Source organism: Centruroides sculpturatus, unplaced genomic scaffold, assembly GCF_000671375.1.
Source record: "Centruroides sculpturatus isolate CEXI.00-Female unplaced genomic scaffold, Cexi_2.0 scaffold310, whole genome shotgun sequence".
NCBI classification, from domain to species: Eukaryota; Metazoa; Arthropoda; class Arachnida; order Scorpiones; family Buthidae; genus Centruroides; species Centruroides sculpturatus.
The window spans coordinates 356,479-384,377 of NW_019386000.1; the positions used below are offsets into that span (position 1 = coordinate 356,479).

The window sequence follows — 27,899 nt, forward strand, 5'->3', positions numbered from 1 at the left end:
AATATTAAAAAAGGATTTGAACTGACCCAAAATTATTGGTATGGTCAAAATTTGTTTTAATCAAGAAAGTTCCTTTTGGTGGGTCTTGCTGAAGCTAGGTTTAGGTAGAATAGACTAAATGGTAGAAAATTTCTGTGTGAAACTCTGCATATTGTTTCTCAGTGAAGAAATTGCAATTATTTGATAAAAATGAATGCAGAATCAGAGAATGCTTCATCCTGTTGTCTGGCTTGATGAAACATGGATTTTGATGAGTCATATGCAGTCAAAATCATAAATGGACATAGCTGTTGATGACCTTTTGGGTATTTCTGTCCCTGTGTCCAAAGAAAAAAGACTAATTGTCATTCATGCAGGCACAGAAGACAGATTTATACTGATTTGATTTTCACATCTAAACAAAACTTGAAGAATATCTTTACAAAATTTTCAATGTTGGTTTGTAGAACAGCTTCTTAAAAACCCAAATATGCCTAAAAATTAAATTATTGTGAAGGACAATGTTTGTTACCACTGTTCAAATCAAAAAGAAACCCATCAGCCAAAACAGGAAATCAGAGATCATCAAGTGGCTTTGAAGTCATGATGTAGAATGTGACAATGGCTTTCTGAAACTTGAACTTCTGAAAAAGTCAAATTGTGGCAAAAAGAAATTCATTATTGATGAACTGGCTAAACAGTGGGGACACACAGTGATAAGGACCACTCTGTGTCCCCACTTTACAGAACAAGGTGTCAAAACTTTATGGTAACAAGCTATTTTGCAAGTCATAACAAAAAATTGGAAAGATTGTGTCTGAAGCACAATGAAAATACACAAAAAATTTTAGGAAACAACAGCATTCTGGCTCAGATATTGGAGTTGTCGTCAGAAAGAAGGATACTTATCAATTTGGTTGATGACAGTTCCTCTGATAAAGATTCTGCAAATGACAATTCAGACTGAGATGAATATACCACTCCAATTCAAGACTAAGAAGTTCAAATTTTAAATCCTTCATATAGTTTTCTCTTCAACTCTATGTTATCATTCAAAGTCCTTTTTGGGACTACATGAGTGCTGCAAAGGATAGGTTCAATTAGTATTATTCCAACATTAAATAGACAGTTTAATTTTGTCATTGGTTATGATACATTCACCTACACTTGGAAACCAAGCTGACAACTTAAACTAAAGTTGTCAAACCTATCTCTTTTTCTCTCAAACTCTAACAAAATTATTGAAGAATACAAAAAACTTTTATCTTCACAAATCTGCCATTTCGCAATCACCACTGACAAACAAATAAACAATCTTCACTTACAGAAATGACCCTTTTATTTGAGGTGAATTAACTGTTGCTTAACTATTTAAACATAAAATCGGCCAAAATTGCCCAAGGAAAAGTTGTTTGGTTTTTCTATACAAGTTTCTCTTGCAGCCTGAGGGTAAAAACAATTTAGTCTGCAGGTACATAGAAAAAAGAAATTTTCAGAGCTAAAAATGTTAATAAACAAAGGAATAATTTTTTTCATAGATCATGCATAAGGAAATGAGATGAGAAAAGAGCAGATGGTAAAATGCTGCAGGTCAAAACCAGAGTTCAAGATGTTACGATTTTGAATGAAAATTTTACTGGTAAAATTCACTTCATAAAGTAATATTCAGGAAATTTGAGAAGTGTGGTAAAAATTTAATTAAATGGAAAACATACACTTTTATATTTTCTATTATATACAGTATGTTTATCTTGAAAAAAAGGACTGTGTAATTTGTGATGAAATGTAAAGTCAGTTTAGTCATGTAATTGTTTAATAATGTAGCAATATATTTAAACATGATTATAAAGAATTAAAAAAAAAATTGATCATTATTTAAGCTCATAAGTTATAGATTCAGGCTGTTTTTAATTAAGGCAAAAATTAGATAAAATATTAAACTGCATGCAAAATCCAAACATATCTATACACTAGTTCACTACTATACACTATTCAACAACTGGTTCTCCAGTCTAATCATCAATATAAAATCATTAAGAAGCAACAAATATTTTTGTTGTTCATCCATAAATCTATGCACTATTTTGTGATCCTAGCAATTTAAAGGTTTTCCTTTTTTGATGGAAGCACTTATTATTTTGGAAAAAATCCCAAAACTCTCCAGAAGCAAGTAATTGAAATAAAAATGAATATGACTGACTGTTAAATATGTAGATCACCTCTCCAGTCCTCCCCTACTTTTCCAATTATCCCTAGGCAACAAAAGGTTCACTTTTGTTACAGGCTATAAAGAGTCAGCTTAAGTACTCACACATGTAGCAAAATTACCACAAAACTATAACATCCCAGCATCATATCTTCCCTAAAATAATCATAGTTGGTATTGACTAAATGCAATCTTTCATTATGCCAACTATACATATTTCTGAATTTTAGAAAATTAAGATGTTATTAAAATATAATATAGGTTAATTTCAATAAAATTATTAAATATCAAAACTTTTTTAGCAACATATATAACTATGTTGTTATTCTACAAATGTATATGAAATAAAATTTTCTGTATTTTCAAATGCTATAAATCAACATTTGAACATTGTTCAAGTAAGGTTTTTAAATTTTAAAATATATTTGAAGCAACTTCAATTCTATTGTCAATTATAACATTAAAACAAAATTGTTTTAAGCGTTTTGTAAGATAAAATGATTTATGGAGTTATTTAAGTTGTTATTTGAAGTTAAGTTAGCCACTTATTATAAAAAAAAAAAAAAACTGAAATTTACAGAGAACTCATAAAAATATTTTGTAAAAGTTATCTTGTTTACCCTTTGAACAAAGCATCCTCCAACCAATTCAGGAGTGTTACTGTATTGTTGTAAATCTCGTAGGAAGACACTGTAAAAAAAAACAAATCAATATATTGAATGAGAATATTTACTACTTATAATAGTTATACTGTAATAGTAGCTTCTATAACATTTGAAATGGAAAATTTGAATAAAAGCATCTGTAGCTCTCTGTTGAAAATTTAATAGGTTTTGTTTTAGTTATTATAGTGCTATAAAAACAGTTTCGGCTACTTTTATATGAAATTGAAATATAATAAAATTTTAAAAAACTCAAAACTTTGACATTATTTTAAGTACTGTATTTATAATAAGCTTGTATTTTCATGTATATACAGTAACTCTTGATGGTATATAATAGAGATGCCATGAATAGTGATTTTGCCAAATACCAAATACTCGGCTACGCTCTCGGCTGAAGTGCTGAATATTCGGTGGCTGAATGTTCGGGAAAATATGTGTACATTTCACGGGGTGACAGGTTATGACCTGTCTCATTGCAATGGGTGCGGTAGCAACGCTGCAGGTGCATTTGTTTCATTTGAGAGTAGATCATGTCACGACACGCATTATTTGTTCATTGTTACATCACATTGTGTTACTAATAGTTCTTATTACTAAAAAATATCACTGTTTGTTCATCAAAAGCTTTACGAAATGGCACCATTTAACAAAAAATCGCCTATTTAAGAATATTATGGGATTTGTAGTGAACATAATAAACTGGCTGTGTGTTTGCTGTGTAACAACAAGATCTCGCATGGTGGAGAAGGAAAGAAAGCAAGCAAAATCTTATTACTTATTAATTAAGTGAAACAATTTTAGTCATATTTAGTATTTAGCACTTGTAATTTTTTATTTCTTGTTTTTTTTGCCTGGTACTTTTTTCACATGTAGTATTTCGTTGATAAACTTGATATAAATAAGTCCTATTTTTAAATATACATTTTATTTATTATCTTTGAAATTCAAAGGCTTAAGTAAAGCCAGAATAATACAAGTTTAAGTTAGTACTGTTCGGGAATTCCGTTCTTTGATGTTAGATTTTTCATCGTTAAAATATTGCATTCTTTTTTTTTTTTTTTTTTGTTTATAGCTACAACTTCTTTGAAAAACCACCTTAAAAGCAAACATGCTGAGCAATATGCTACATTAACTATTGCTCCCTCGGCAAGTGGCAGCAAAAATGATGGTACTCTTACTTCTACCAATTCCAAGATACCGGCAGTACCAGGTACGTCAGAAAAGAAACAGTTAACTCTGAAGGAAACAACTGAAAGGAAATTGTTATGGAAATTAATGATCCGAAATCAATAAAATATCATTATTTAATTGGTGAAGGCATACGGAAAAGGCAATACCTCAATACAAAATACCTGGTTGCACTTACATAACCGAGAAAATTATTCCTGATATATATAATAGAATTTGCTCTAAAATTGAAGCTAGTATTTCGCAAGCAATAGCAGTATCAGTGACATCTGATATGTAGACATGTCAGCACAATAACCAGTTTCTTGAGTTTCACTGCACATTGGATATCTCCAGAGTTTATTCTTGAACATGGCGTTTTAGCGATGAAGCCATTTGCTGGCTCACACACTGGTATCAATATCGCAAAAGAACTCAATGCTATTGCAGAAAGATGGAATATTCCTCATAGCAAGATCCCTTTACTTGTCCATGACAGTGGAGCCAATATGATAAAAGATGTACAAGATGCAGAATATAATTCTGCCAATTGTTTTATTCATTCACTGCAATGAGCTGTTGAGGAATCGCCAGTCTCAAACAGAAATAACACAGATGGTAGTTGCTGTGAGACGAATTGTTACCCATTTTAACCACTCTGGTATAACACAAGAAAAGCTGAAATGCATTTGCCAAGAACTTAACTTGCCAAACCACCAATCAGTACAAGATGTAAGCACACACTGGAATTCTACATATTATTTAATGGAGCAATTATTAGAACAAAAGAGAGCTGTTTCTTTGAACATAACTGATCACGAGTCTTTAAACAATATAACACCATATCAAACTCCTCAAACCGTTCAAAGAGATTACGAAACAATCAGCTCAGGTATTTCCTGCATCTCTGAAGTGATTCCACATGTTGTCACATTGTTGAAATACCTGGGGAAGGAAGAGACTGCAGATAGAACACCAAATTTATTGAGAATGAGGTCTTCGCTACAAGTTGAGCTTGAAACATGGTTCAACTTTGATGAGATGACAAATATCTGGTTGCCACTTTTCTCGACCCATGTTTCAAAACCAGTTTCCTGGGATTAGTTCAAATGCAAAGAGCAAAACAAAAAATTCTTTTAGAAGCTCTGAAAATTAGTTGTTATGAGTCTACTAGTACCAATGATGATTCTTCTCCACTTTGTAAGAAAAAAAATATCAATGAAAATGATAAAACCGTTGAAATACACAACAGTTTCTGGAACTGTTTTGAGGAAGTCCCTACAGAAAATGTGCAAAATGATGAGGATGTGAAGAAGAAAAGTGCTATTGCAAATGAGATTGATTTTTATATAAAAACTGTTCACCTAGATTGGATGGCAGACCTTTACAAGTAGTGGTCAGCAAACGCAAAACAGTATCCAAGCCTGACAGAATTCGCTAAGATTTATGATTTATCTATCGTCTCCTGGCAGTAATGTATATAGTGAGAAACTATTTTCAGAAGCAGTTTGAGGAAAAGCACAATCGTTTGCTATCAACAAATGCTGAAAAAACTATTTTCATTCATCACAACTTACCACTGATAGATTTTAAGTATTAAATGTAATAATTTATGATTAAAATAAATACATTTTTGAGTAAAATGTGCGTTTTTTTTTTTTTCATGATTTGATATTCGGTATTCGGCCGAACAGTACACAACATTCGGCTGAATACTGAATATTAAAAAAATAGTAGGCCAAATAGTAGCTAAATATTCATGGAATCACTAGTATATAACCTGTAGAAAACTGATAGAACAAAAATAAAACCTTTGCATAACTCACCCCCATGTATACCCTTCACATTTTCAAACTGCTTTTTAAACACAGATAACTTGCAGGTTAAATGCATGAAAATACTGTATATAGTTTAAGAAACCAAACATCTTTAATAAAATTTATTGAAATTGATCAACATTTACCAATTTTGTTTGGTTTACTATTCTAAAAATTAAAATGAATTAACTTTCAGATGATAAAACAATTTTAATATTTAGATTTTTAAAACTTTTATAAATTTACAAAGTGATTTAAAAAATATAATAAAATTTTAAAAAACTCAAAACTTTGACATTATTTTAAGTACTGTATTTATAATAAGCTTGTATTTTCATGTATATACAGTAACTCTTGATGGTATATAATAGAGATGCCATGAATAGTGATTTTGCCAAATACCAAATACTCGGCTACGCTCTCGGCTGAAGTGCTGAATATTCGGTGGCTGAATGTTCGGGAAAATATGTGTACATTTCACGGGGTGACAGGTTATGACCTGTCTCATTGCAATGGGTGCGGTAGCGACGCTGCAGGTGCATTTGTTTCATTTGAGAGTAGATCATGTCACGACACGCATTATTTGTTCATTGTTACATCACATTGTGTTACTAATAGTTCTTATTACTAAAAAATATCACTGTTTGTTCATCAAAAGCTTTACGAAATGGCACCATTTAACAAAAAATCGCCTATTTAAGAATATTATGGGATTTGTAGTGAACATAATAAACTGGCTGTGTGTTTGCTGTGTAACAACAAGATCTCGCATGGTGGAGAAGGAAAGAAAGCAAGCAAAATCTTATTACTTATTAATTAAGTGAAACAATTTTAGTCATATTTAGTATTTAGCACTTGTAATTTTTTATTTCTTGTTTTTTTTGCCTGGTACTTTTTTCACATGTAGTATTTCGTTGATAAACTTGATATAAATAAGTCCTATTTTTAAATATACATTTTATTTATTATCTTTGAAATTCAAAGGCTTAAGTAAAGCCAGAATAATACAAGTTTAAGTTAGTACTGTTCGGGAATTCCGTTCTTTGATGTTAGATTTTTCATCGTTAAAATATTGCATTCTTTTTTTTTTTTTTTTTTTTTTTTTTTTTTTTTTTTTTTTTTTTTTTTTTTTTTTTTTTTTTTTTTTTTTTTTTTTTTTTTTTTTTTTTTTTTTTTTTTTTTTTTTTTTTTTTTTTTTTTTTTTTTTTTTTTTTTTTTTTTTTTTTTTTTTTTTTTTTTTTTTTTTTTTTTTTTTTTTTTTTTTTTTTTTTTTTTTTTTTTTTTTTTTTTTTTTTTTTTTTTTTTTTTTTTTTTTTTTTTTTTTTTTTTTTTTTTTTTTTTTTTTTTTTTTTTTTTTTTTTTTTTTTTTTTTTTTTTTTTTTTTTTTTTTTTTTTTTTTTTTTTTTTTTTTTTTTTTTTTTTTTTTTTTTTTTTTTTTTTTTTTTTTTTTTTTTTTTTTTTTTTTTTTTTTTTTTTTTTTTTTTTTTTTTTTTTTTTTTTTTTTTTTTTTTTTTTTTTTTTTTTTTTTTTTTTTTTTTTTTTTTTTTTTTTTTTTTTTTTTTTTTTTTTTTTTTTTTTTTTTTTTTTTTTTTTTTTTTTTTTTTTTTTTTTTTTTTTTTTTTTTTTTTTTTTTTTTTTTTTTTTTTTTTTTTTTTTTTTTTTTTTTTTTTTTTTTTTTTTTTTTTTTTTTTTTTTTTTTTTTTTTTTTTTTTTTTTTTTTTTTTTTTTTTTTTTTTTTTTTTTTTTTTTTTTTTTTTTTTTTTTTTTTTTTTTTTTTTTTTTTTTTTTTTTTTTTTTTTTTTTTTTTTTTTTTTTTTTTTTTTTTTTTTTTTTTTTTTTTTTTTTTTTTTTTTTTTTTTTTTTTTTTTTTTTTTTTTTTTTTTTTTTTTTTTTTTTTTTTTTTTTTTTTTTTTTTTTTTTTTTTTTTTTTTTTTTTTTTTTTTTTTTTTTTTTTTTTTTTTTTTTTTTTTTTTTTTTTTTTTTTTTTTTTTTTTTTTTTTTTTTTTTTTTTTTTTTTTTTTTTTTTTTTTTTTTTTTTTTTTTTTTTTTTTTTTTTTTTTTTTTTTTTTTTTTTTTTTTTTTTTTTTTTTTTTTTTTTTTTTTTTTTTTTTTTTTTTTTTTTTTTTTTTTTTTTTTTTTTTTTTTTTTTTTTTTTTTTTTTTTTTTTTTTTTTTTTTTTTTTTTTTTTTTTTTTTTTTTTTTTTTTTTTTTTTTTTTTTTTTTTTTTTTTTTTTTTTTTTTTTTTTTTTTTTTTTTTTTTTTTTTTTTTTTTTTTTTTTTTTTTTTTTTTTTTTTTTTTTTTTTTTTTTTTTTTTTTTTTTTTTTTTTTTTTTTTTTTTTTTTTTTTTTTTTTTTTTTTTTTTTTTTTTTTTTTTTTTTTTTTTTTTTTTTTTTTTTTTTTTTTTTTTTTTTTTTTTTTTTTTTTTTTTTTTTTTTTTTTTTTTTTTTTTTTTTTTTTTTTTTTTTTTTTTTTTTTTTTTTTTTTTTTTTTTTTTTTTTTTTTTTTTTTTTTTTTTTTTTTTTTTTTTTTTTTTTTTTTTTTTTTTTTTTTTTTTTTTTTTTTTTTTTTTTTTTTTTTTTTTTTTTTTTTTTTTTTTTTNAACAAAATAAATATATTAAAAAATATAAAAACAATAAAAAATTATACTTCAGAAGTTAATTTAGTATCAAAAACGTAAAATATTTGAGTAGCCGAAGACATAGCCAAAGATTACAGCGCCACAGCACTGGTGAAAATTTAAATTTGTCGACTGGAATTCCTTCGCATAACCGACCTTCGGATAAATGACACTCTACTGTAGTAGTTTACTGTAATAGTAGTACAGTACACAAATATATATACATTTGTGTTTGCATGCATGACTATGGTCCTAGAGGTGCATCTAAAATGCATCACAGGTGCCACATTGCTAACCCATTTTATATCATGACATTGAATATGTCAGTCATACATTTATCATCTGTGTTGCCCATAGTGTAATTTATATTTTTATATTATTACACAATGGGCTGCCCCTAGCTTTTGTGGAGCCCAGGGCAAATCTGAAATTGCAGAGTCCTTTCTAAAAATAAACTAAGTATTAGTAAAAAAAAAAAATTAATAAGTAAAATAATTAACATTAACTTTCAAAGATTTATTTAAACAAAATTGCAAGAATAAAGTGTAAAAAAAATATTTTTTAAGATTGTACAAAGTATGTTTGTTTTTATTTATTTTATTTTTATCTTAATTTTTTAAATGAATCTTTCGCAGTATTTTAGGAAATATCAATTTTGCGGGCTTTTATTTCAGCAAAATCTTTTATTAAATCATTGCAATTTAATTTTTCACATATTTTGTCCTCAATAGATAAAAGTGTCAGATTTGTTAATCATTCTTGTGACATTGTTGTCTGTAAATAATTTTTAATTAGTTTTAATTTAGAAAAACTTCATTCTGCTGATGCTGTTGAAATCAGAATTGTTAATAATATTCTTAAACTAATGGCCAGATTTGGAAGAGTCGTGCATATTTCTCAAGGAATCTGTTTCACTTTTTACACTAGAATCCTCTGTCACGTCATTTAATTCTTCTAATGCTGTTATAATTTTGTCTAAATCAAATCTAACTGTCTTCACAGAATTTATTCAGCATTTCCAACTTGTATCTGTTTTAGAGTTGAATTTGTTAAATGTTTCATTAAAATAGCCCACCTATGAGCAGATGAGGAAAATAGTGTATACAGTCTTGAGTGTTCCAAAAAATGACACAGCCATAGAAACCAAGGAAGCCATATCACCTATTAATAAATTTAAATTGGGCACAGAACATGGCACAAAAAATGCTGTTGGATTTTTTTCCAAAATCCTTGCTTGCACGCCTTTTCTCTTGCTTACCATATTAGCCCCATTGTCATAAGCTTATCCACAGCAATCGTTCAAAGAAATATTTAAAGTTTTAAGTTGTTACATAATTCCTCTGATAAATCAAACCCTGCACTTTTTGGCATAGGAGAAAAACCAATAAAATAATTATTAATTTCAACTTCATTTTGTTCTTGTTCGTCAGGCATTTCTACAATTCGAACAATGAGAATCAATTGTTCAATACGACTTTTATCAGTAGTACAGTCTAACTGTACTGCATAATATTTACTTTTTTTTTATTATTTCATTTTTAACTTTGTTTGCCAACAGATTAATTATCTCATTTTGAATTTTCCAACCTAAATAATGATTGTTTGTTTCTTTATCTTTGATACGTCTTATAGCCTATGTTCTGCTGTTCTTGCATCAAATGTTGAAATTAATTCTATTTAGTACCATTAAGCAGCATAAATTTGTTCAATTGAAACATTTATAAGCTTACAATATGCTCAAGTGCATAAATGTTCTATGCAATGCTAACTACAACTACACTGACTTGGCGCCTAGTTTTGTTGTAGGTTAGATACAGCCAACTTACAATTTATATTATAAAAACTATTTTTTTCTTTATTATTATTTTGATTATTTTTTAAGGTAATCATTCTTTTATAAAAAAAAAAACTACTAATAGAACACTAACAAACACAAATATATTTGAATTTATACATTAAACAGTTATTCTTTTTGTAGATCATAAAATCAATTAGTAGCAAAGTTGTATCAAGAAATCAAGATTCATGATTTTTCCAGTATACCTTATGATTATACTTTAAAATTTTAAAATTAAGTTTTACATTGAAATACAAGTTGTTACATTTTAATTATAAAACATTATTATGCTGTAGCCTCTTAAGCACAGGGCCCGGGGTGGTTGCTCCAGTTGCCTGGCCTTAGGGGCGTCTCTGATTACACACATTTATATTGTAAAATATTAATATTTATATTACCATAATTATAAAATAATGATATTCATTTTTTCATTAATAATCATTTATAAAGTAAAAGTAATCTCTATTAAACAATTTCAGAAGCATCATTTGTCATTTTATGAAAAACTTACTCTTTATGAAATTGGCAAAGATCTTCTATGTTTCCAAAAAGAACTTCAGTTTTACCATAAAAAGCGGATGGAACGAGATCTCTCATTGCTGGGCTATCCATTTGATATTTGTATCCCTAATTTAATCAGAAAAGATATAATATTTATTGTTTTTGTAAATATAATAATTTATATCAAAAATTATAAAATTGACTACCTGAATAATGCTGGTAAGTTCTGAAACATACGCTTTTTCTGTTTCAATCAGTTCTGTCATTACATGACTAAAAATTATATTTTTAATTATTAAATATTTTTTAGATCATATCATATATATATATATATCATATCTTATTTTCATATTTATGTTGTAATTTTTCTTAATTGCTATTAAAATATTTTAATCATATTAAAGTGAAAAACAAAAGTTAACAGTAGTATAACCTATGCATATTAATGCAGTAATGTTCTTAATTATGCTTGAACTTAACATACATTGTTTTACCTACAATAGTGCTTAGACATAATGTACTGGGAAAATACATTGCTTTTCAGTCAAAAACATGTTTCCGACTGTGGGGTTATTTGAAAGCTTGTGTGTATCAGGGGCACATGCCCTCCGTGTCAGAGCTGTAGGTCACATAGTGCATCATGTCTCTTAGATTCCTCCTGAAATGTCATGTGCAGCAGTTGATAATGCAGTTTTATGATTACAGCATGAGGTCAACAGAGAAGGATACTATATTCAGCACATACTGTAAATATGTAAAATGTAATTTTATTCTTCTAATAAAATTTTGTTTAATAGTCTTATAATTGTCATCCTTGCAATGCCACATTTTCATCTGGTGGTGAAAATTTCAAGTAATTTTTTACCCTTGTAAATCTCTTCTCCACAATCTGCATTGCTTGTATACAGAGTTTCATTCAATTCATGCAGAGCCTGCTTCACATGTATCTTAGTAGTACTGTCAGTTTAATTCTAACCACCCTGCATTTCTAAGATGATGGTCCATTCCTGATTGGCATAATTCTGAGCTTGATCATTGTCATGATTATTAAAGCTATAAAACTGCATATGTTTTAAACATGAAATTAACATTAATTTATTAGTCATTATTATATCACAAATACATATATAATAAAGTAATTTTAAATCAAGTTGTAAAAGTTCAGCCTTACATCTAGAAGTTAGAAATTTTTCAATTTTCATTTCCATCATTCATAATGAATACAGTGTTACAAGATAATTTAATCAGGTAAATTAATTAATGCAGTTAATAATATATAGCACCTTTAAATAATAGCACATTGATTAATTCAGCTAAGTAACCACAGTGGTTAGTTTATCCTTTTTGAGGTTTCCTCATGTAATCTTTATAATCATAAAGTTTGATATTATTTAATAACTTTATTTTTCATTTGAAAGTTGTAGATTCAGAATATGATGACAAAAATTATTTAAATTTAACTGTCATAGTGTTATCTTTTAAAATTTGGCTAATCAAATTATATTCTTTGCTGAATTACGATTACTGGTGTTATATCACCTCTTTCTCAGCAAATATAACTAATTATAACAACACACATGAATTTTTTGCCAAGCATAAATTATTTTATTCTCAGACTGGTGGTGGAAAAATGTAACGCACCAACATATATACTAAAGAAGCACTTAAAAAAGTACATTTATGAAAAGCTAGAACAAAACAATTATGTGGCTCATGATCCAAATAAGGTGGTAAAAGAATTGCAAGACTTAAGTTTAATAAATAATGAAATAGGGACTGCGTTGGATTTTGAAAGTCTATACCATCAATGAATCTAGCACCTTGTTTTAATGCACTCATTGAATTTATGGTCCAACACAATCCAATGTTATCAACACACTCGGAGGAATTAAATAATCTAGCAGACTTGATGTGCTACCAATCCTTCTTTAAATTCAACGGAGTGACATGCAAACAAAAGAAAGGTGTCCTGATGGAAAGTCCCATGTCAGGACTCCTTTGTGAACTAGTAATATGTAAACTGGAAAAAGACATCCTCAAAGATTTCTTAGAGGACATTATATTCTACAAACGTTATGTCGTTTATAATTTGGAAAGATAACTGATGAATTGAAGATTTTTTACTTGCAATCAATAAAAATGGCCATGGGTTAAAACTAAAATTAGAAAAAAGAAATTATACTCATCTCCATTTTTTAACATTGATATAAAATTTAAACAAGGAAATGTACAAACAGCGGTGTATTTAAAACCCATGCATGCTCCCCTATATATACCATCGTGGTCCAACGATCCATATAAATACAAGTTATCAGCATTTAAGGCGCTTATTAGAAGAGTGTTTTTATACTGCACTAACATTCAGGACCGTATTAAGGAGATTAGTAGAATTAAAAGAATTGCAACAAATCTAGGATACAAAACCGCCACAATAGAAGGCCTGGTCAAAGGTTAGACAACATAAAGGCAAAAAACATATTAAAGTAGATGCAATTAACAAATTCACATACAATAAATGTATAGGAGGTGTGATGAATGAATTGAGTACTTATAAAAATGCAAGAATGGTATATAAAGGAGCACCCAACATCTATAGCTTAATAAGGAATGATAAAGACAGTGTAAAAATTCAAGAGAAGCCGGAGTCTATAAAATGCCATTTGAGAATCCAGAATTAGGAATAGCAAAGGATTATGTGGGCATAACCAGGAGAAATTTAGCAATACATCTGCAAGAACACAAATACAACGTTAATAAAAGGCACAACACCATTTTAGCAGTCATGGTGCAGACAGGAGCGAATGTAAAATGGAATGAGGCAAAAATCATTAAAACAGTCCAATCTCCATTCATTGCATTAGAAATGGAAAAAATGGAAATATATAAAAGTAAAATGAAAAACTGTTGCCTAAATGCCAAGGATGCTAATACACTTCCAACATTGCATGGAAGTACAGGATAGAAAAAAGCATGGGGATTAAAAACCCTTAAAGCTAGTAGTTGTTATACTTAGCCTTGTTATTGTGTTACAGTATTTATTTATGCTATTTAATTTATTTTATTTACTGTTATTTATTTATTGTATTGATTTATTTTTTCATTTATTTAATATACACAATTATTGTAAAAATCTTTTAAATTTAAAATGAAACATATTTGAAAAATGTTGAGTTCCACTTTGGAACGGTAATCGTAAGCCTGAAGATGGCTTATAATAAGTAGGTTGAAAATGTTTGAGAATAAAATAATTTATGCTTCGCAAAAAATTCAGGTGTGTTGTTATAATTAATTACTAGTGTTATATTTGTTCAATATAATCAAACTACATTGATTAACTAAAACAAAGAAATATCTACAGTTCAGTTGAAGAAATTGGCTTTCTTCAAGCAAAATTTTGAAATAATTAATTAATTTAATAAAGTTTAATTTAGTTAGCAAAATTAATTAAACATATATAATTCTTACTTGTTAGTTATAAAAAATTGCAATTTTGGCTACCTCTAGTGTCAAATATAAATGACATAAAAAAAACCTAATAGTTATTATTATAATTTACAATTGTAAAACTCATCACTCTGTACTTATCTTGCAGAAGTTTTGGCAGATTCTTTCCTTTCCCCACTATTGAGATTACCATTTACTCAAGTTACTTTATGACTTGTTTTCAGATTGGCAAATCAGTTCATCCCATATTATATCACCTACATCACAGCCAAATTTATTATCTAATCTTTTATGATTCTTGATCTTAATTGTTTTCACCTTTCTACTATATTTGAAAAACAGATCTACAGTATATTCTTTTCATTTCTCAAGAAAAATGTCTGGTTATTCAACTTATTCAATATGGATAACAAGCACTATATTGAAGCAGTTTTACAAAAATGTAAGAAATATTTTGTATTAAAAAAAATCTATTTGTAAATATTAAGTTTTTATCCTAGAAATAAGGACAAGAGTTTTTTCATATTTAATAAATATTAACTTACAATGTGAATTTGACAACTTATTGAATGGTTTAGTGAGATATTAAACTGCATATAATTATAATATGTTATGTAGTTTTATCAGATATGTATGACAGAAGAGGACAAATTGCCTGGATTGCATTTCTTTATATAACAGTCTATATAACTAATCAAGTGTTTCTGTAGGTAAGTTCTCCATAGCAATTCTGTGCTTATTTCCACACACCTCAATAGAGAACAAGAAGCAATCGCATAATAATTACATGCATTCTGCTCATTCATATTTGAGAGCAGTAGTTATTGCCAATATATATGTTATTAGAGGTTAAACCCATTATCTTTGAATAACAGTGTAATTACTTACATGCTCACTATTTGTTATTCAATTACTTGTAAGGATCCTAACAGGTATAGAATAAATAGTAACAAATTGTTGATGATGTTTGATTACTACTCATTTTCAGGTGGAACCTTCACCCAAAAAGACCTTCCTCCTAAAAGAAATGACTGGCCAGCCAGTACGTGAGAAGGTAATCAGGCTTGTGGGTTGTATTGTTAAGGAAAGTTTTTTAGAAACATTTTAATCGATCATATTTTAATGAAAATTTTTATTTTACTCATGTATTTTAATATTTTAAGAGAATCTTTCACTTTATTTGAAAGAAAACTCAGAAGGGACAAATTCTATATCAAAGATAACCCCAAAACATCTATTTTGTAACAATTTGGAAAGTGTGTATATAACTGGTTTACAATTGATAATTTATGTAAATTTAATCAAAACAACTAAAAAAGCTATTTAATTTGAATATAATTTGAATATATATATATAAACATCAACTCACAGCCCGAGTAGATAATAACAACACCAAACGATCGCCTAATTATCGGGCTATAATACTAATTATAAAACTGGCAAGCGCACCACACGGCAAGCGGAGGTTGCGGGTTCAAGCCCCGTCCCGGGCCAGTTCTTTTATTCCAGAATGTTCTAAATTTATTTATTTAATTATTAATTTAATTAAGAGATGGCGCCTAACGCCTACCTCTAATGTCAAATTACTTAGTTCCAATCATTTAAAATAGCCATATTATAGCCCGATAATTAGGCGATCGTTTGGTGTTGTTATTATAATTTGAATAGTTTAAAAAACAAACATGGATAATAAAATATAGTATACAAATGTAAAATTAACATCAATTTTTAACTTCTAACAAATTAAAAATTTCAACAATTATTTTAAAAAGTTCAGATATAGTTTTCAGATTGAAAAAATTATAAATTTTACATATACAGGACGAGAACAAATCTCTAACAACTTATCTATTCCTATATACAATTCCTAGATATGTTAGGAAAGTAAAATGCAAGTTTAACACACTAATTAATAAATACAGTATGTTAATATTTATTGCTTTAAATTCAAATTAGTTAATAAACAACAACTTCAAATTATTTTATTACAATAATGTAACTTTTAAATTTACAAATTACAATAATGTAAATTTTATTCTCTCTTGAAATACTTTTTTAGCAGCCAATTTAGTCATTTTGACAGATGATTACTTTGTATGCAAGCAATATCACACACACAGTGAATTCAGTTAACATCAAAATATATAGTATATCAAACATAAAATCAGTTTTAAAATTATCAATCTGTGATTTTATATTTGCTAATAAAATGAATTATAATAATTAAATTCTATTGTATCCTAGGTAAATATAATATTTTGTGTAATAAATTTCAAAATCAAACACTCAAGTTTCATTAATACTAACATTATAATTGAATGATTCATATAACTTTATAACTTAACATTAAAAAAATTAGGATATTAATTTTATATCCCAATTTCAATGAAACTACATTATTATTCTTAAATATCTTTTGCAAAAATATAAATGCATCATACANTAGCATTCCGTCATGGGTGCAGCGTTTATCTTATGGAGGGCTTATTAAACCTACTGATGAATGGCTAGCAAAAATTATAGAATGGAATAAATATTTCGAAATATATCACGATGAATCGTATAAAAAAGGCCCCGGAGTTGTACAGAATTAGTCAGTGGAAACAGTTTTACCTTTTACTTTAATAAAAGATTTTTGTAAATTAAGAACTATAATAAGAATTAATTATAGAAATCTTAAACAAGAAAACTATAAAATATTGAAAAGAATGCCTTCTGAAAATGGTGATTGTCGAAAAAAAATTAAAAAGTTAAGTAAGATAATCACATATTAAAAAGTATAGCTCATTAATTTGTTAAATAAATATTACACAAAAGACTTGTAAATTTATTGACGTACAGTACACTTATTAAATCCGAAAATTCTACAGTAGTTTACATTTAGTAGTAATTTAATAATTAATTAAGAAATGATTTAATATTTTATCGTATTTTGTTATTTGAAAGGTCTGTCATGTTGAAGTAGAGGACTTGCTGTGACGTCACATAGATGCAAGGTCATGCTAACAAATATACGGGATCTGGCTATCCTTGTAGTTTAAAGTCCTTGGGGTGGACCACAAAAATTCAGCAATTTACAACATGATGTCGAATGCACAAATTCGTTTATTTATAATTAAAAATATTCTCGAAATTTCATTAAAAAAATACCTAAATGAAATTCTTATGCGAGAAACAAAAATTGTACAATTAACACAATTTGTTTTCGCAAAATTAATTTTGAAAATTTTTGTCGCTGTTGCGAATAACTCCACCGACCATCTTCCCAACTCTGACCAAGAGGAATTAATAGACATTTCATGCAACAGCAGACTCAAGAGTTGTTTTGCAGAGCAATCGCTGGGTAATTTTTGGGCTGACCTAAAAGACATTTATCATGTCAGTGAAGCGGCAATAAAATATTTACTNACTCCACCGACCATCTTCCCAACTCTGACCAAGAGGAATTAATAGACATTTCATGCAACAGCAGACTCAAGAGTTGTTTTGCAGAGCAATCGCTGGGTAATTTTTGGGCTGACCTAAAAGACATTTATCATGTCAGTGAAGCGGCAATAAAATATTTACTACCATTTTGCACAACATACCTCTGCGAGAGCAGATTTTCGGCCATGACAAATATGAAAACTAAACATCGTCACCGACTTCGACTTGAAGATGACTTCAGTGGCGTACCGTAGTGGGGCGGCACTTTTTAGGGGGCGGCAAAATTTCACAATAAATAATAATAATATCTTGTAAAAATTTGAAACATCCTAATCTATACTTGCATCGCGCCTACGATAGTGCTATCGTCCGGACAGTCCGGGAATCGGCTCGCCGGGTGAACTAGTAACTTTTTCGTCCGANATTTGAAAAATGTTGAGTTCCACTTTGGAACGGTAATCGTAAGCCTGAAGATGGCTTATAATAAGTAGGTTGAAAATGTTTGAGAATAAAATAATTTATGCTTCGCAAAAAATTCAGGTGTGTTGTTATAATTAATTACTAGTGTTATATTTGTTCAATATAATCAAACTACATTGATTAACTAAAACAAAGAAATATCTACAGTTCAGTTGAAGAAATTGGCTTTCTTCAAGCAAAATTTTGAAATAATTAATTAATTTAATAAAGTTTAATTTAGTTAGCAAAATTAATTAAACATATATAATTCTTACTTGTTAGTTATAAAAAATTGCAATTTTGGCTACCTCTAGTGTCAAATATAAATGACATAAAAAAAACCTAATAGTTATTATTATAATTTACAATTGTAAAACTCATCACTCTGTACTTATCTTGCAGAAGTTTTGGCAGATTCTTTCCTTTCCCCACTATTGAGATTACCATTTACTCAAGTTACTTTATGACTTGTTTTCAGATTGGCAAATCAGTTCATCCCATATTATATCACCTACATCACAGCCAAATTTATTATCTAATCTTTTATGATTCTTGATCTTAATTGTTTTCACCTTTCTACTATATTTGAAAAACAGATCTACAGTATATTCTTTTCATTTCTCAAGAAAAATGTCTGGTTATTCAACTTATTCAATATGGATAACAAGCACTATATTGAAGCAGTTTTACAAAAATGTAAGAAATATTTTGTATTAAAAAAAATCTATTTGTAAATATTAAGTTTTTATCCTAGAAATAAGGACAAGAGTTTTTTCATATTTAATAAATATTAACTTACAATGTGAATTTGACAACTTATTGAATGGTTTAGTGAGATATTAAACTGCATATAATTATAATATGTTATGTAGTTTTATCAGATATGTATGACAGAAGAGGACAAATTGCCTGGATTGCATTTCTTTATATAACAGTCTATATAACTAATCAAGTGTTTCTGTAGGTAAGTTCTCCATAGCAATTCTGTGCTTATTTCCACACACCTCAATAGAGAACAAGAAGCAATCGCATAATAATTACATGCATTCTGCTCATTCATATTTGAGAGCAGTAGTTATTGCCAATATATATGTTATTAGAGGTTAAACCCATTATCTTTGAATAACAGTGTAATTACTTACATGCTCACTATTTGTTATTCAATTACTTGTAAGGATCCTAACAGGTATAGAATAAATAGTAACAAATTGTTGATGATGTTTGATTACTACTCATTTTCAGGTGGAACCTTCACCCAAAAAGACCTTCCTCCTAAAAGAAATGACTGGCCAGCCAGTACGTGAGAAGGTAATCAGGCTTGTGGGTTGTATTGTTAAGGAAAGTTTTTTAGAAACATTTTAATCGATCATATTTTAATGAAAATTTTTATTTTACTCATGTATTTTAATATTTTAAGAGAATCTTTCACTTTATTTGAAAGAAAACTCAGAAGGGACAAATTCTATATCAAAGATAACCCCAAAACATCTATTTTGTAACAATTTGGAAAGTGTGTATATAACTGGTTTACAATTGATAATTTATGTAAATTTAATCAAAACAACTAAAAAAGCTATTTAATTTGAATATAATTTGAATATATATATATAAACATCAACTCACAGCCCGAGTAGATAATAACAACACCAAACGATCGCCTAATTATCGGGCTATAATACTAATTATAAAACTGGCAAGCGCACCACACGGCAAGCGGAGGTTGCGGGTTCAAGCCCCGTCCCGGGCCAGTTCTTTTATTCCAGAATGTTCTAAATTTATTTATTTAATTATTAATTTAATTAAGAGATGGCGCCTAACGCCTACCTCTAATGTCAAATTACTTAGTTCCAATCATTTAAAATAGCCATATTATAGCCCGATAATTAGGCGATCGTTTGGTGTTGTTATTATAATTTGAATAGTTTAAAAAACAAACATGGATAATAAAATATAGTATACAAATGTAAAATTAACATCAATTTTTAACTTCTAACAAATTAAAAATTTCAACAATTATTTTAAAAAGTTCAGATATAATTTTCAGATTGAAAAAATTAGAAATTTTACATATACAGGACGAGAACAAATCTCTAACAACTTATCTATTCCTATATACAATTCCTAGATATGTTAGGAAAGTAAAATGCAAGTTTAACACACTAATTAATAAATACAGTATGTTAATATTTATTGCTTTAAATTCAAATTAGTTAATAAACAACAACTTCAAATTATTTTATTACAATAATGTAACTTAATTTTATTCTCTCTTGAAATACTTTTTTAGCAGCCAATTTAGTCATTTTGACAGATGATTACTTTGTATGCAAGCAATATCACACACACAGTGAATTCAGTTAACATCAAAATATATAGTATATCAAACATAAAATCAGTTTTAAAATTATCAATCTGTGATTTTATATTTGCTAATAAAATGAATTATAATAATTAAATTCTATTGTATCCTAGGTAAATATAATATTTTGTGTAATAAATTTCAAAATCAAACACTCAAGTTTCATTAATACTAACATTATAATTGAATGATTCATATAACTTTATAACTTAACATTAAAAAAATTAGGATATTAATTTTATATCCCAATTTCAATGAAACTACATTATTATTCTTAAATATCTTTTGCAAAAATATAAATGCATCATACATATAAATTATTTCAAGATTGTTAGGAAAACAACTATATACATGTCCAAAGCATTAACATAAACAAAACTAAATCACACCATTATTATAAGCAATGATCAGGATAGTAATCACATTATATAAGTTTCCTAGTTCAAATAATAATTCTCATTATTCTAACACTTAAAAAAATCTTAATTTTGTTATATTTAAAATTGTTATTTTGAAAAACTACATAATTATCATACACAAAGTTTTTAATAGTAATTCACATTATTTGCTGTAAACCCAATTTTTACTTTTAATTAATAACTTTTTAAACATTTTAATAACTTTTGGCTTCACATGTAATTTTTTTATATGAAATAAATGCAACTATATAATTTCTTATTTGCATTCATTAAAATTCATTTATTAAATCAAAATTATATACAAAACTGCATTTTTTAGAAGCAATAACAAATAAGAATAAATTCCATATAATAATATGCTGATGTTTTACTCAAAAAATATTAATTTAATGGTATAAAATTAACGTATTTTTGCTAATGCTGCTGCTCTCCGATCTGTATTTTGAAATAATGCTCTAATTAACTCTTTTACTTCATCTGCACTGAATTCAGCTGCCAAAACACCTTTGCCACCTGCCCATAAGTCAACAATCTCTCTCATGCTGGCTCCAAGCATCCATTGTAATTTCTGAAATTTGTCCCATTTACGTACATAATGATTGACCACCACCATCTCTTCTTTATCTTGAGTCTTAAATAACTGTGGAGTTTCACTTATAATAAAACTAAAAATTGAGATTAATCTTGTAGCACATGGAACTGTTATATCTTCTAAACATTTAATTCTTAAAATAATTTCTTCTAAACATGTATTAAGCAAAGTTCCAATAGCACGACAATACACACTTTGTGGTAAAGTGTCACTCCAGGCACGAGATAAGAATTGAAGTTGGCACAAACATTTTCTTACTGCTTGTTCTGCTTTTGGCAATAAATTCTCATCTGCAGATATATTTAGAAATATAGAATTATCCTGCAAATATTGTAATAATTGTTGCTTTTGCTTTCTCATCTGTGAAAGAAAGGAATCTTTTGCTAAAGTGCGAAGCAGAGAAATCAGATCCACAAAAGTGATGGAACATGTTGATAAAGGCACTGGAAGTTTACTTTGATAGTAGTGACCAACTGTTAATAAATGATGAGCTAAAAACATGCAATTATTATGATAAATTGCAGATTGTTGTGGGATTTCACTTATTCTATCCTGATGATAAACTGGCACAACATTACAATAAAGTTCACAAATATTTCGAGCAATGTAGAAAAGTTTAATGGCACAAATCTGATTGCTTTTTGTGGCTTCTTGAAGCACTTCATGAATTAAATCAAGAATTTCTTTAGTAAAAACACTTATTTCACATTTTGGAAATTTAAAATTCTCATTATTTAAACCTTTTTGAGGCATTAGAATCTTTTCATCTGTTTGTTCAGTAATAGTTTTATCTAATTCCACTAATTGATAAAGTGGAGTTGTATCTGGAGTAACTACAATTGTATTGTGCAATTCCTTCTTCAATAAATTTCTTGCCCGAACAAGAAATTCCTGGCACATTTTATTAGCAAAAAGAGTATCAATATTCTGTACATATTCTAATGTAGAAGACAGATCTTTTGATAAAAATCCTAAATTTATAAGCATATTTTGTAGATCAGTAGTCATTTCAATGACATTGGAATAACTTTCCAAGTCTTTTGTACGGCTCGGAAGAGCGACATCAAGACAATCTCGAATCAAGCAATTGCAGAATTCTTCACCTATTACTCTACCTAACATATTCATAATAACAAGTTCAGATTGCTTATCATCATCATCTCCGGTTAACGAAATATCAGAAAACAAATCGCATAAGAATGAAAATACAGTTTTCAAATTTAAAAACACTTTAACTGGCTCCGGTCGGTCTTCATTTATAACAGCAACTGTCACAGAATTATTGCTATCTTCTACGCCAACATCGAAAGAAAAAATCATTTTCAACACGTGCTGCATCAGTTTTTTTCCGAATGACTCGATAAATCCTTTTAATTTATTCATGAAATAGAGAGCTTTAATAAGGCTCATCCTCTCCACTGCATTTTCTTCTACAACAGACAATTTCGTCCGTCCGTCTTCGATGTCCCAGATGACAGACCGATCCCAGATCTCTCGCAGGTCATAAAGTAATTTTTCTTTTCTGCTGATCATCTCTATTTTAAGTAATTCAACAATTTTTACACTTTGATCAAAATTTAAAATTTCTTGCAAAATCTCTTGGGCATTTTGTAAATTTTGGGCAGAAACAAAATAATTCTTCTGAATCAAAGACTCATCAGCCGCTTCTAAGTTTTCGTGTATTTTAACCAGATTTTCCACTACAGCCGCAATGGTAATGGCATCTCGAAGTTGATCAGAAAGGTCCTGAAAGTCTGTAACAGCGCTTTGAATTTCTGGTTTAATCTCTTTTTCCATTTTATTTATAAGATTTTTCACTTCTTTCTGCGCGTGATTTAACTTCTTGTTTAAATCGGTGACGGCAAAATACGGAGAAATTTCCGCAAAATGTAATTTTAAAGCATCCTGAACGTCTAATTTAATCTCTTCTACACGTTTAGTAAGCTTCGTCACTCGATTATTTAAATCCTCCTTGTCCATTTTACCAGCCGAACTTAGAACGTCAGTCACAAGAGACATGTCTAACCTCTAATATAAACCTCAAAATATAAATCAAAACAACTTATCTTTCTAACGTATTTTTGCCAAACGACACTAACTTGCCGCCATTTACTCGCTTACGTTCGAAATTTTGTCGCACTGCGGCGCTCTCCGTTCACTTACCGGATCGATATTTTATTTATGTTAAATAAATATATAACATATTTTGAAAATCTTAAAAAAATAATTTTATCATCATTTTAATAACTTTATTTTAAAAAAGATTAATTTACTTAAATATTATTTTTATATCGCTACAAAAAAATTTAAAAAATTCAAATAATTGCCAAAAATAAAACCATATTTGTTTTTAAATTATTAAAAAATTACACATTTACATTTATCCTAAAAATAATGAATTTATCATTTGTTTCGAATAAAATTAATATCCGAGAAATTTTATTTAATTCTCCAGTTAGTAAATTTTTTAAAACAGACTTTAAGCGATTTTTTACACATAAAAAGGCAGACACATTTTTTTGCTCTTTTACCCAGTGGGCAGTAAGAGGGCCTCTTACTGCAAACCCTTGCTGCAAACCCATTATGGTTTCGGCCAGGACCACAATGGGGCGGCCGCGTGGTGGTGGGGGACGGGGGCCGACATATCCGGTCGGATTATCCCCCCGAACCAGCCCGTCCGGATTCGATCACGGGTCCCCCAAGGCGATAGGCTGCCTCCTTGACCGCTCGGCCAACCGGCCAGGCCAGGCCAACATTTAATCGCATTTACTTTTAAAATACACAATAATTAATTATTTATATATAATAATAAATTTCTAAATTGAACATTTCAAGTCATGGATACTTTTATAATTGCGATACATACCCTCTTTTATCCTTCATGATCTCGATATTATTTCGGGGTGATGGGGAACGAGATTCAGAACTCCAGGATTCAGAAGGAGGATGGAGAAAATTGGAGTCTTCTGCCGCGACATTTTGACCGAGGCGCACTTCAATTTTCAGCTACAAAGAATAAAATTATTCATTTAAAACGTTATAAAGCAAAATTACAAAGCTTACTAAATGGTATCAATTGATGCCATCATCCAAATGGTACCATTTGATGATTTTCGCTAAATGATTTTAGTTGGCGAATGCCAACTAAAATCATTTAAAATCATTGATATCACACTATTCATTACAAGATCATTTGATAACAATTCATATCATTTCCTTCATTTGATACTTGTACAAATTAAATAATTGCAAATGACTTACCATTTGTTACCATTTCCTATCAGTCAGCATTAACTTGTATAATTTGAAGTCACTTTACCATTAGAAAATGATTTCAAATGATATTTTTATAAGGCTTTATCAATTTTATATTGGTGGCATAGATTTCATTTGATCAAAACATAAATCCAAAACTTCGTAATAAATATCGAGTAACTGGTGCCTAAAAGACTACATTAGCATTGTTTCAATACCATTTTGTATGCCAATAAGAGATTCCAGTTGTAGATTATTTTGTGATCACATTTCTTGTAATTTACAAGAACTATGATACATATGTGGCGACAGCTTTGGTAATAAATCCAAAAGTCGCCACCAGGAGAAACTCTGAACTGAACAGACCTGGCAACCTGACCTATGATCTCACACTTTGGATTCGGACCTCGCTGTAGATGCATGTGTTCTCGCTTCCGTGTTCGACTTATACGATCGCGCCATATCTAATGTATATAATAAATTTAAGTTTTTTGTATGTGGCCTTGTTTGTGTACAGTAATTAATTAAGCACGAATAGCGCCACAACATAAAATAAAGATTCTGTCAATGGTTTTTCTAAATTTTGTCAGTAATCTTTCTGATATTAAGTCATTCTTTTAATTAGAGCTTAATTTTACCACCAATTTACTACTGCTATTTTAAACTGTTTATTTAACTGTTTTTTACCAATTAAATTTTCTCATATCATCCATACAACTAATTATGTATTGCTTTTTGAGTAATTTATTGGCAGCAGACATTTCCAATAATTACAATCATTCAGAATTTTTATTCATTCTAAATGATCATGATGATGAACCTTTACACTCTTTTCTCATTTTAAGTCTTCAGAAATTTAGTGATATTGTTAGTAATTATGTTTGATTGGGCTGCAATTTGAAAAAATTGTCTATAAATTCCCACTGTCATCCGTCTGTCTGTCTTTCCTTAATCTCGAGGAGTTAAATAGATAAAATCTGAGACCAGATATTGTAACCTTAGGCCCCGATTAACTATATATGAACTTCTGATGCAAACCAAAAGTCATATTATTTCAATTCAAAACTTTTCCCATGAAAGCAGTTAATAGATGACTGGCACAACTCTATTGCTAATAAAGTTGTACCAGTCATCTATTAACTGTGCTATTAGTTGTGCCAGAAAAAGTGTGATGTACAGAGGCAAGATACTACTAATTTGAGATGGAGAGCATATATTTTAAATTAAATAAATTTAAGATTGCAGCCTTGCTCAGATTGAGAGTAATTACTCATTTTTAATCTATTTTTGAACTATCAGATCAAATATTTTATAATTCTAATTGTATCCTTTTCAATATTTCAGTTTAGTATATTTTCTCTATACAGTACTAATTATTTGTAAGTACTGATAATATATATTATTAGAGATTTTTATTAAATATAATGTATAATAAAGATTGCTGATTGGAATAAACCTATATCTTGTTAAAATGAAGATTGCAGGAAACTTGTTTTGGTTTATATGATGTATTTCTAATTCAAGTTTATTTTCTTGCAAAGTACATTATAATCAATTAACTTTCCATCGCAGTAATGAACATAAAAGTTCTATTATTTCAGTTTCATTACAGATTAATTTCTTATGATTCCTAGTTTTTGTTTACAATTTTGCAGAGAAAATATTCTATTTTAAGAAATTCTGATATTCACCCTAATGAAATGAATATTTCTGATATTCACTCTAATGAAATGAATATTTCTGTCCTCTCAAATCATAATGGTAAATTAAACTGTTGGTGTTAAAATAAGGTTTTTGGTGTGTTGATCAAGTAATCTGACTTTCAGTAATCTTCTAGATCTCATCAAATAATCTTCTAGACCGAAATCACTAAGGATAGTTTCCAGTTCTCTGACTAAACTGCATTGCAGCTCCACATTTCAGGTCAACACTGCCCTGGGGCATCTACCTCACCGAGGGACAATCTTACATATCTGGACTTAGAGACAGTTCTGAAGTAATTTAGGAGAACTTTTGTAAGCTCCTTTTGAGGGTTAAACTTTTGAAGGAGACTCATTTTCATGTCTACACTCCCACATACTCATAATTCCCATTGGCAAACCCACAAAATCATTTTGTAAAATTTCATTTATGTTATTTAATAATATATAAATAAATGATCATCAGAATCCCCACAGGTAGATAAAGTAAAAAAAAAAAAAAAATGCTTTATTGAAAACATGTAAAAAGAAAATTTTGTTTAAATTTGTGTAGAATACTCTGTATTTGTATAGAAATTTGTATCCGATAGTTGTATTTAACTTGAAAAACAATGTCATTTCTTTTAATCTACCGATAGTTCTTGTCAATTTTTCCCTGATTATTTTCATATATTATTAACAAAAGGATTAATAAGCAATTATTTATTATGACATCATCACAATTCTGAGCTGCAATTTTTAATCATATTCTTAATTTATTCAATTTAAAATATATGTTCTCCATCTTAAATTTGTAGTGTCTTGTTCCTGACATCCATGGTTCCCAATTAGTGGTACACGAAATTGCATGAAGGGGTACGCGCAGCAATCTAAAATCGGTCAATTTAAAATTTAAATGCATGAGATGAAGCAATCAAAAAAATAATGGATGGACCCAAGGACTGTATACTACAAGGATGGCCAGATCCCTATTCTACAATGTTAGCCAGGAATGGCAAGTTAGTGACGTCAGCACGAGTCCTGACCTCTCTGTTTACATAGAGCAGGGTGTGCACCTGTTTAGTTTTCGCTTTTAATATTCGCCCAATTTTGTGATTAACGAAGTGATTTATTTTAATATTTCGGTAATTGTTTTATTTGACTAAGTTTTTTATAAGGTAAGATGATTTAAATATAAGTCATTAAATATTTAAAGCTATATTTTTATGTTAGGTGAAGAACAAAATACTGAGTACTAGGTGTGCTGTGTATGGTTGCAATAATAACCTTCTTTTTTCAAATTGGAAGCAACCTGTTTACATCGGGTTTGATCAAAAAATGACAAGAGAAATACTTTTAAAATTAATAGCAGAACTTTATTTACTATCGTATAATGTAGTAGCTTGCGTCAGTGACTGTAGTTGCAGTAACATAAGTTTATGGAAAGAATTGAATGTGAATATCAATGAAACGTTT

The 27,899-nt window shown here is 28.0% G+C and overlaps 2 protein-coding genes across 2 annotated transcripts in view; both read right to left on the bottom strand.

The window, feature by feature from the left end:
* The window catches only part of LOC111613028 (guanine nucleotide exchange factor DBS-like), a 243,031-nt gene that overhangs the window by 39,824 nt on the left and 175,308 nt on the right, over positions 1 to 27,899 (bottom strand). The window contains exons 20-23 of the mRNA XM_023354329.1: positions 24,356 to 24,495; positions 10,997 to 11,063; positions 10,801 to 10,916; positions 2,806 to 2,875 (exon numbers count right to left, since the gene is read on the bottom strand). Coding sequence (XP_023210097.1) covers positions 2,806 to 2,875; positions 10,801 to 10,916; positions 10,997 to 11,063; positions 24,356 to 24,495 — 393 coding nt within the window. The remainder of the gene's footprint in view (positions 1 to 2,805; positions 2,876 to 10,800; positions 10,917 to 10,996; positions 11,064 to 24,355; positions 24,496 to 27,899) is intronic.
* LOC111613036 (centromere/kinetochore protein zw10 homolog) lies at positions 20,146 to 23,637 on the bottom strand. The gene has a single exon (XM_023354339.1). The coding sequence runs from the start codon at positions 23,506 to 23,508 to the stop codon at positions 21,298 to 21,300; it is 2,211 nt and encodes a 736-aa protein (XP_023210107.1). The 5' UTR covers positions 23,509 to 23,637; the 3' UTR covers positions 20,146 to 21,297.